Source organism: Vigna angularis, chromosome 7, assembly GCF_016808095.1.
Source record: "Vigna angularis cultivar LongXiaoDou No.4 chromosome 7, ASM1680809v1, whole genome shotgun sequence".
In the NCBI taxonomy this organism is placed as follows: domain Eukaryota; kingdom Viridiplantae; phylum Streptophyta; class Magnoliopsida; order Fabales; family Fabaceae; genus Vigna; species Vigna angularis.
Window position 1 is genome coordinate 20,045,886 of NC_068976.1, and position 10,897 is coordinate 20,056,782.

A 10,897-nucleotide genomic window follows, 5' to 3' on the forward strand; every position below is an offset into this window, starting at 1 on the left:
GAAAAAAAATTCTATGTTTTTTAAACATAGAAAATTAAAACAATAATGTCTCGCTCAACTATTAATAAATTTAGGTATTAACATTGCGATAATTTTAACTGATATATAAAGTGTATTGTTTATAGAAATGAGACAATATAATGTGAGGTTTTAGCATCAAGATTAATTATGTGACTTACTTGATAATAATGTAATACAAATACCTGACACTAAAGAATAATGGTTAAACTTATATGAATAATCAATTCATTAACATATAATAGAAAAACTTTAAGATAATAACAATGTGATATTTTTACATTAAAATTCTTAACATTTTTCTTTCTTCTTTCATTAAGTATAAGTCTCGTTAATATTTTTCATGACAACTCTTATTCCTACCATAACAATACATACTTATCTAAATTCGTGGATTCTTCAACAAAAACATCCCAAAATATCTGACATCAGTGAACTATGAACAAGAAAACAAAACACTATTTTTAATAAAAGCCTTAAGATATTAGGTTTTTGACTTTTTCTCTTGTAAATTTATGGATAAATACACAAACGTTCACATGTTTCTTCTTAGCATAACAAGAAAATAAATAATAGTTTTAATAACAAAAAATAAATCTATTAATTTTTATTTTTATTTTGTTAAAGATTCTATACATTAAATACGAATATGTTCGATTACCTCAACAATTAGTATATTTCAAATAAAAGTAGCAAAGTTAAAAAAAATTACTAATTGTTTTTTTTTTGTTATTAAAAAACAAACATATCAATATTTATTATGCTTAATTGATTATTTAACTTAAATTTATTTAATTTTTAATATTTTAATCTACTAAATATTATAGATATTTGAGAAATATAATAGATAATTTTCAAAACCTAATAATTTTTACTATAATACCATGTGTACATATATATTTTGAGAAGGAACAAATATTGTTTCATCACCATCGTTGTATTAAATAACCACTTGAAAAATATTAAGACTTGAGTCTAAATCTTATTTTAGATCAAGCAAAAATATAATAAATAATAACTTTATTCTTGGTCACGTATTTTTTTTTTTTGAGAAAAATTAACACTATAACTCAACCACTGAATTTGTCCCATCGAGCATATTTTTCTTAAACGAGTCAATCTTCGCTCAAACTAAATTTTTGTTTCTTCTAATTCTTTAAGTGATTCACTATACATGTTTTTATAAATGCAATATATATATATATATATATATATATATATATATATATATATATATATATATATATATATATATATATATATATATATATATATATATATATATATATATATATTGTTTATTTGTAATTTTGTTTGAAAAAAATTATACTGCATGACAATAGTTTTTCAAATTGATGAATTTGTGTGAATATTGGATTATATATGTGGGATAATATGTTAATCACACAATCTAATTATTAGGGTGTTTTGAGTTAAAGGAAGAGTTCTTAAGCAACACAACATGTGTAAATGTGTAACATAAGTTATAATGAAGTTACTCTAATCAACAATTCATGGGTTCGCTTAAAAATCCAAGTTTCATATTGAATCAATAGTTAGTATTGAATAAAATATATTTGATACAAAAAATCTTCCAAAGACGTTAGTTAAAATTTAATTTATTGAATATTCTTTTATATGATCGTTTGATGTATAAATCCATGTATGATACACATAATTATTATTATCATGTGTTTGATTGAAAATGAATGTTTATAGATTACTAATGGGTTTTCTTATCTTAAAATTTATTTAAAATATTTTATTTTTATGTGTTATTTGTCTAATAATCTTTACAACTGTATTGTGTTTACAAATAAATACAAAATGACATGTATACGAACCACATTTAAAGAACTATAAAAACTATTTTATTTTTTCTTTTGTAGATATTATATGTATATATACTTTTTTACATATTTAAATATTTTTTAAAATACTTTATGCCTTATACAAACTCTTTATTAAGTTTATAGTATACCATGTAATTTATTTTTAATAGTATCCTTGTAGAGTTTTGAATAAATGTTAGGATTGCATTTTGAATTTTATCTATGTAGAAAATTTAATCGCCCGCAAATTATCTTTTCAAAATTAATTTAATTTCATTTTACATCATAATTGATCATAATAAAATTATCAATCAGCTTTTTTTTTTTCAGAAAAAGTTCTCCAATGGTGATGATGTTTTACCCTTTGCTTACGTATGAAGTAAGAATTTACCGAAGCATTGGTACGCTTAGCATTTCTTCACGTTTTTCAGCTTTCTTTTTAAAGTAAACAGCAATTAAGGATTGTATGGTTTGTGCAGGGTTAAAACATACAACAGTTTGGAAACACAGTAACGTGGCTCCAATTTTCAAAAATACCTTTTCTTGTCACGTGCATCAGTAAACGGGTCACATGACCCTAAAATGCAATTTAAAAGTGGTTTTAATAAGTTAAAAGTATTATTAATTATTTCATATAAGTTTTAATTTAATAAACATTCGAATTAGTTAAAATTATTATTAATTATTTCTTATAAGTTGGTGTTTCAGGATATAAGTTTCATGTCATTGATCTAAATGCTCATAAATCCTCTAAAGTTTGTCTTCAAATTCAAGTTATTCTTTAACTGTTCGAAGTATATCTCAAAACTAAACTTAACATGCTGGTTTAGATACTAATAACACAGTAAATATATATTATTTATTTTTTTATTTAAAACTGTTATTTATAAATTTATAAATGATTTTTTTATTAATATCGATATAATCACGATCTATGAATAACTATATTTATCTTTAAGTTTGTTAACATTAAAGTAAATTATCTTGAATCATGGTCGTCGATCATATAATATAATACTGTTGATATAAATGAAATAAATTATAGAAATTAATTTTCACATAACGATTACTTGTTAGTTAAAAAAAGTTTATATTATTTAGTCTTAAATAAAATATGTAGTCTCTTTTAGCTTACTCTATCAATATGTTTATGTGACAGACGGATAATATGTTGCTTTTATTTTTATTACCCTTTTCGAACTTCGTGTTGAAAAGAAAATGAGTTACAACTTTATTCAGTAGTGTAATCTACAATTGTGAAATGAATAGAAGTCGATTAGGAGAGAAATAATAATATTATTTTGAATCTAACATAAAAATAGTGCGTTTGTGGAAATTTTTATATTTTGTTTAATTTTCTATTTATTTTTAAATCGCAACATAATATTAAAGTTTACATTTCTTGAGACGTATATTTAAAATGTTTAATACTAATAAGTGTGTAATTATATAAAGTTATGATATTATTTATAATTTAAATTTTAAAAAATATACTTTAAAATTATTTTTGTATATTACTCACATTTTCATTATTATTTGTAACATTCAATTTTAGTAGAGTAAAATTATCAAAATAAAACATTACATAGATGATAATTTATCAGATTCAAAAGAGGAGATCCTATATGTGGAGAATACATTTTATATATGTTGTTGTTTCACTCTACTCTTCAAATTGAGACTTCGAGAGAAAACCACTCCCAAAGCTCACACCATTTAAGGTGATCATTGCAAAAGAAAAAAGTACATAGACAACCAAAGACAAAAACAAGGGTAAGCTAGTAGAAAAATAATTTATCATAATATAACAACATTGCAACATGTTTTACACCTCACACGACATAACCATCCATCCTAAACATGCAACAAACCTAGACTCGACTATCCGGATATACAATGAATGTCGAGCTAAAACATGTTCTACCCTTTATGTGGTGGAACAACTGACAACCATCAAAGCTACCACACAAGGTTAGTCTGTACCGCGTCTTAGGCCATATTGGAAGCACCTAAACTAAGACCTCCTGCTACTCTCATCGCATGACTCATCACTCTCTACTTGAGCCTGAATGATCATTAGAGTGTCAAGATAACCCATCAGAACTGAGCTTCTTACATTTATACTTATAATACTTGAAACCACCACCAAGAAGTTCCACCTTGGAACTAACCTTCGTAACTTTGAAACCATTGATATCACTTCACATTCACATTGTACACCAATACATGAGACTGCTGATTATACATTAAACAAATAGAAACAACCATACAAGTCATTAGAAATCACCTAATAACACATTTATTCATGGCATATTGATACTCATATTTAGGTAAGGAAAACAACTCTAAAACCCTCACCAACAGCTTCGAAAGGATCCAAACCCCAAAAACGATCTAAAGAACGTAAAAAACCGATAACCGGAACCTCAAATTTGAGATCCCAAAAACTAAAAAAAAAAACACAAAATCTGTTGAGTTGTGCCCAGCGCCAAAAAGGGGCACTTGGGCGCTAGACCCCTAGAACATAGGTGCTAAGGGGGCGCCCAAGCGAATTCTTCTCACAAAAACACCCAAGGGCCCCTTTGAGGGCGCCCAACACTGCACTATGTTTTAAAATTCACCTATTTTGACTTTGGTGACCCTCTATAGAAGTTTAAATGATTCATAAACACTCTTATGTGCTGAGAAACATCTAAGAACATACCTCTCACTTGAATTGACCACTCCAAACCCAAATTGACCTATGAAAACCCAAATTCACTCCGATAAGCTACCCAAACTCAAATCTACCTCTTATACCACCTATGTTGCTGATTTTGCTATGCAACCAAATTTATATTGACTCAATAATGGACTCTAATCCAACTCTCACTCCACAAAATTTCCCATTTTTAAATTCACTACCCAACACCCTCCTAATAGACTTAAATCCACTTCAATCAAGCCTCACCAACACTTTTTTGCATAATAAACCAGATTTTACTAGTTTAATCACTCTCACAAGTCCAAATGGACTTCAAAACAACCCCTAAAGGTCCCATTTTTCCAACCAATGCTTACTCAAAACTCCACCTACCAAAACCCCAAATTTTCACTCCAAAATAGGTAAGATTTGAACTCATTTTATCTTCCTCCCTTAACCCTCTAAACTTTAACCATCTAATGATGATAACAACCATAAATCACTCTAAAACTAATTACAAACTACAGATTCCATAATGTACACATGTGATCATTATTTCAAAAACTGACATACCCACTTCATCAATTTAAGCTACAAAACTATATTGTAGTTTTCACACCTTTCCCAACCATCATTATCAATACCCACTTTATCTCAACAACACATTAAGTTCATCATATCATAACTCATAACCGCAACCAAAACTTCATAATTCTAAAACACATCATAGTGTACTCGCATTCAACATTTTCCAGAAATTTAACATAATAAATTACCATATGATCAAATACACACAATTCACATATTTCAAACATCTTTCAATCCTATAAAAAGAAAATTAGTTTCCCCTTCCCTTACAAGAAAGGGCCTCAACCCACGAAAACGTCCTATCGGTAGCTTGCAAGAAATTCCTAAACAGACCTACGAGGCACCAAAATTGAAACGGACAGAGTTCTTAGAACTCTAAATTCACCAAGAGCAAGAAAAGAGAACTAAATGATACATGCATAACAATTTTGTACATGATTATTGACCGAAGCAAAAAGGATAGAAAAATGACTAGAAACTTACTTGCTCTAAAACAGAAATTGATCGGTTGAATTTGTAGACCTTGACATCGTGGTCGTCTAAATACTTTCTTATCATCGAAGAGATGATTCAGGAGTTAAAACTCTTAGAGAGAAAATAGAGAATTCTAGAAACATAAGTTTATAAAGAGATAATACTTTTTAAAATAATAAAACTTTTATAACAAAAATTATTTATAATAAAATCATTCAACATTAAAATAATCGAGTCTCAACGGTTACCAGTTTTAAAATAAATGGAGTTTTACATTACTTGTTATAAGATTTTAAATTTCTAAAAATAATAAGAGAATAAGGAAGGTTTTATTTATCTACGGGGAATGGGGATGTTTTTGTTTGATTGTTATTATTATGAAATTGAATTTAGAAAAGAAAGAAAAGGTTGGGCAGTTGCAGCAGGTGGTGGCTCGGGAAACGAATAGATGGAAGGATGGGAAGTGAAGTCGAATCCCTGTTTTGTCTTTTATTAGGCTCCATTCGTGGTTGGTGCGCGGGAAAATTATCCACCCGCGCTTTTCCTTACGTTTCCTTCTTATCTATTCACACCTTCCTTGGTGGGTGTGGTCGGTTACGCTTTTATTATTCTCTCTTCCAACGCACCACCACACCAACCCCTCTCTTTTCCTTCTCTAACTTATTTTTACTTTATTTCTTCAACCACTATTCCTCTTAACATCCTTAACCAACAACCTTTTTTCCAATATCATTAATACCAAACTTTATTACTTTACTACATTTCTTTTTCTTTTTTCCTTCTAATCTAATTACTTCGCTATAAAATAAATTCGATTATATAATGATTATCGAAAACAGAGAACAAAAATACAACGATAGCCAAAGAAGAAGGCAACAAGGGGAAATACTTACTAAATTTAGAGGTGTGCATAGCAAAAAACCTTATTATTTAAATTTAATGGCTGTTTCACCCTGTATTTTTAATCATTTCATGCACTTTTAATTTCGAAAATAGTTTTAGAAGTTATATTTTTCTTTATCGAATTTCATGATAAATAATTCTTTTATTGAATTCCGAAATTTATGTAGGATTTCATTCAATTTCAAACAATTTTCAAAAATTTCAAATGAATCTAAAAATCTAATAAAAGAAATGAAATTACTTTTATCGGATTTTGAAATCCAATAAAGCTTTTGGGAAATCTTTTATTAGACTTTGAAATTCGGTAAAACACAAATAGAATGTAAGATTTTTTGAATGATAGAGAACATTTTAAAATTTAAAAAATTTGGAGATGTGAGATAAAATGATTGGAGATGGAAGATGAAACAGTCTAATTTAATATGCAAAAAGATGAGATATAATATTGGGCTTTGGATCATTTGGGCTAAAAGCCCGTCCCTATACTTTTTGTCCAAATCGCAGGCCGTTGAAAGACCTAAATAAATTTGAGCTTGGAGACATGCTATCTTTTCTACACATATTTTCGATCCACTTGAAATTTATATTTCTTTTATGAAATTTACGACACTATAATATTTAGATTTTTTATTTTTTAACTTTTTGTTTTGAAAAGTACATATTTCTAAAATTAAAATTACGTGAAATGTTTTTTGAATAATATTTCAGAAACAAAAAAACGTGATTAATATTTTTAAATAGTATAATTTTTTTATTCACAATTTATTTAAAAATAAAAGATTATGTGTGATTATTTTATTTGTAAAATATAAAAATTATTTAAAAGTAATCTAACAAATTTAATTGATATTTTACATTATTTTACTAAATTAGTTATAGTTAATGATGAGCTGTAAACGAAAACAATGACCAACGATTGAATAATAAGAATTTTTTTAAGAGAGGTTGTAATAAAAGACAAAAAAATTTACAGGGACAACATAAAAAATATTTAATTCATTATATTATAATTAAAAATGTAAGACACTTTATTATTTTATTTCGAGTTAAAATTCATTTTTATGATATATGCATTTCACAACGATTCAATATTTTAATATTAAATTTAACATGTATAGAATAAATTATACTTATATTTAGTAAAAATATTACGTTAAAATAAATTGTTGCGCCAAAAAAATAAGATTATATAGTATGACTTGGGCCTCACTAGGAGGTTTAGGGTCATTTTAGATTTTGTATACCTTACAGAAGGCCGAGAGAAGTGGGCCCTCATAAACTTAGCCCATTATTGATTACCTTGGATCAAAAGATGGACTCAAAATTCACGTATCCTTAATATGCTGAGACGAGGCCGAAATTTCGTTCATTATTTTAATCAATGTGTTTTTATATATTAACTTAAAATATATATGGATTGGTGTTGGCATGAAAAAAATAAAATAATTGAGCTAAAATATGTTAACATGAATATTCACTAAATTTTTATATAATAAACAAGTGTTTGAAAGAGAGCATGAGATATAAGTCGTGAAAATATTAATATATTTTTCTACATTAAAAATAAAAAGATATAATTACAAATAAATAGGTGAAAGAAATCAGTGACCAGAAAGTAATAATAAATACAAAACTTTATTAGTAGGTAAGACAGGTTAATCAAAACCTGTTTACATGTAATGAATGGAAGAATACAAGAAAAAACTGCCAAATGAAAAAGGCTTCACCCACTCCATCTCTCTTCATTCAGTATCCAGTGGGAAATTCGCAGCTCCCATACTCTGCAACACAAATTCACCAAACACGGTTTCAACAAAAATTCATGCATCAAAAAATATTTTCCTAAAAACCTTTTTTTCTTAAGATTCTTCAAACTGAAAAAATGACAGTTGATGATAGAAATACTTACTAGGAGGCTGTGTGACAACATAGGCGGTTCCACCAAAATCGCAGGTGCCAGCGGCACGTGCTTTCTTCTGATAGTAACTGTTGAAAGCGTAAGAAGCATGGGCTTCCAACGTGTTAGGATTATAACACGTGGCATTTGGTTGAATGGGAGTGCAATCAGCTCCACCCTCTCCACAAGCGTAGTTAAGACCGTTCTGAAGCTTCTTCTCGGAAGAACCGCCATTCGCCACGCACCAGGTCTGACCCTGATGCGACGTCGTCGATACGTCCCCACTCGCCGGAACCTGGTTCTTCCCCACGCCTGACGACGGCACGTTCTTTACACCCTCCGCCGTCAGTGGAATATCGTAAACCTTCTTCTCGTTTGGGTAAAACAATCCGTAATTTTTTTCGGACGTAGGCCCTGTTTTCTGATTCTCGTTGAAAAGCGCGAAGAGAAAAACGTCGACGGACTCACTGGGCTTCAAGGGGGTCCCGTTCTGGCCCAACACGCGCCGAACCAAGTTCCCGTTATACGCAGCCGCATTCTCTGGACCCGCTCCAATTTCATTCGAGTCTCCCGCCGAAGGCCAACCCGTCTCGGAAACTGTGATCTTAACGTCGTTGTATTGAAGCGCTGACATGGCAGCGAAAACAGCGTCGATTTGGGCGTCGAAAAGGTTGGTGTATTTTAAACCGTTACCAGAATCAACCACGCCGGCGTTCTCCTTGAAAAGCGCGTAGTCCAAGGAAATTTTATCAGCGTTTGCTGAGTACGCGAAAAAGGGGTAGGCGTTCACCATGAGAGGGGAACCGGTTTGGCGGAGGAGGTCGAGCATGGGTTTAATAACCGGTTCGACCAGTTCGGCTTTGAAGGAACCGGATGATGCGGGGAAGGAGCTTTGGAGAGCGGAGAGTGCGATGGGAGAGGAGATTTTGATGTTGGTGTTGAGGTTGTACTTGGTTAAGGAAGCTAACACGTTCTTCATTGCCTCTACGAGAAACTTGGTCGTGTTATTGGGGTCAACAAACACTTCGTTGCCCACAGCGACGGCTTCGATTTGCGTGGCGGGGTAGTATTTGGAGATGTTATCATTCACCCATGCATCGGTGAAGGACTGATCCGCCGCGGCGTTCGAGAGAAGCTCGTTTGGCATGGCAACCGTCACCTTGATTCCCGAGTTAGCAAACGCCGTTAACACGGTGGCGTCGGTGTCGTACAGCTTCACACGGCTCAACCCCTGACTCTTTAGAAGCTCCACCACCTTCGCCGGTGTAGGAAGGTCGTTCGCCAACCTTCCATAGTTTACTCCTACGGACCCCGCTTCTGAGAATGGGAGTAACGGTAAAAAAAATATAGCCATGCCCATAAATCAGTCAACGAACAAAAACTTAAGAAGCACTTTTTTTTTTTACTTGTTTCATTTTTTAGTATCGTTATTGAATCATCGTCTCTGATATATACAAAAGTTTCTGATATACTAAAATTCGGAAAAAAAAAAGTAGCTGTAAAAATAAGTGTGCAATTAAATGTAAATTTTGTAAACGAACAGACTGAGACTGCAGAGAGATCATGAAGAAAAGGTGTGAGAGATGTTGTTACCTGATGATGAAGAAAAGAATGAGATGAGAAGGAAGAAGAAGGAAAATGCAAGAGTAGCCATGCTCTGATTCTGAGAGAAGCAGAGCTTGTAGATGATGATATTGAAAGAAAAAAGTTGCAGTTATTTTGGTTGAGAAGGGAGTGTATGGATTTTATAGTGGAGTGGTGGAGTTGTTGATGGGTTGAGGGAAAAGAGCTCTCACTTTTAAACCGTGTGGGACCCGTGTTGGAGACCCACCCACCAATTCACAATCTCGCAACCGCTCATGTTAGGTTAGAAAATTTTACCAGCACTAAGACCGAAGATTAGAAAATGTTAGTTCAGGTGTCCGTTGGATCTTGTAGTGGCCTATGTTGTCGCCACGTGTACGGGACAATGTTGTCGCCACGTGTATGGGACAACGTTGTCGACAGGAACACGTCACGAATGAAAAACGAAACGGGAGAGTGGAGGTACATGTTTTGATTGGGTTATTTAGAGACAATAATGAATTTACGGAAGCAGGGCCAGTTTCAATCATTCTGCTCAAATTTGAACGTTTGAATCTGCCATCCAGCGATGCTTGATTTGGTGACTTGTGCTTGGTTTGTTTCTTCTGGGAAAACTGCAAAAACAGGAGTTGGAATCCATTAATTCATTACTGTGTAAATAAGATTTCATCCGTTCGTGGTCATGAATAGTAGGCATCATCATCGCAGTGTCGTACTATTCTTTTAACCACTTGAGTTTTCCATTTTCTATTTTCTATTTTCTATTTTCTTTTTTCTGGTGTTGCAACCAATGTCAGGGTTATCAGGAACAGTGCATGTTTTTTGTTTTGTTTTGTTTTTTTTTTAATTATGGTCGCTAGTTTACCACACCAAAAAATCTGAAGCTCCATGATAATTTCTTTTGAAATTAGGTAGCCA

The 10,897-nt window shown here is 31.3% G+C and overlaps 1 protein-coding gene across 1 annotated transcript; it reads right to left on the minus strand.

Moving 5' to 3' along the window:
* Positions 1–8,114: 8,114 nt before the first annotated feature.
* Positions 8,115–10,163, minus strand: LOC108337055 (glucan endo-1,3-beta-glucosidase 12). The gene is made up of 3 exons (XM_017573492.2): positions 9,989–10,163; positions 8,408–9,712; positions 8,115–8,279 (listed from the first exon to the last, which is right to left on the minus strand). Exons 1-3 carry the CDS (start codon positions 10,047–10,049, stop codon positions 8,245–8,247), a joined length of 1,401 nt encoding a protein of 466 aa, XP_017428981.1. The 5' UTR covers positions 10,050–10,163; the 3' UTR covers positions 8,115–8,244.
* Between the last annotated feature and the right edge of the window lie 734 nt (positions 10,164–10,897).

Excerpts from the sequence above, each read along its gene's own strand:
- LOC108337055 (XM_017573492.2), bottom strand. The coding sequence starts at position 10,049 with ATGGCTACTCTTGCATTTTCCTTCTTCTTCCTTCTCATCTCATTCTTT. Across the intron at positions 9,713-9,988 it reads ATTCTTTTCTTCATCATCAG|AAGCGGGGTCCGTAGGAGTA; the intron begins GTAACAACATCT and ends TCCCATTCTCAG. Across the intron at positions 8,280-8,407 it reads TGTTGTCACACAGCCTCCTA|AGTATGGGAGCTGCGAATTT; the intron begins GTAAGTATTTCT and ends TTTGTGTTGCAG.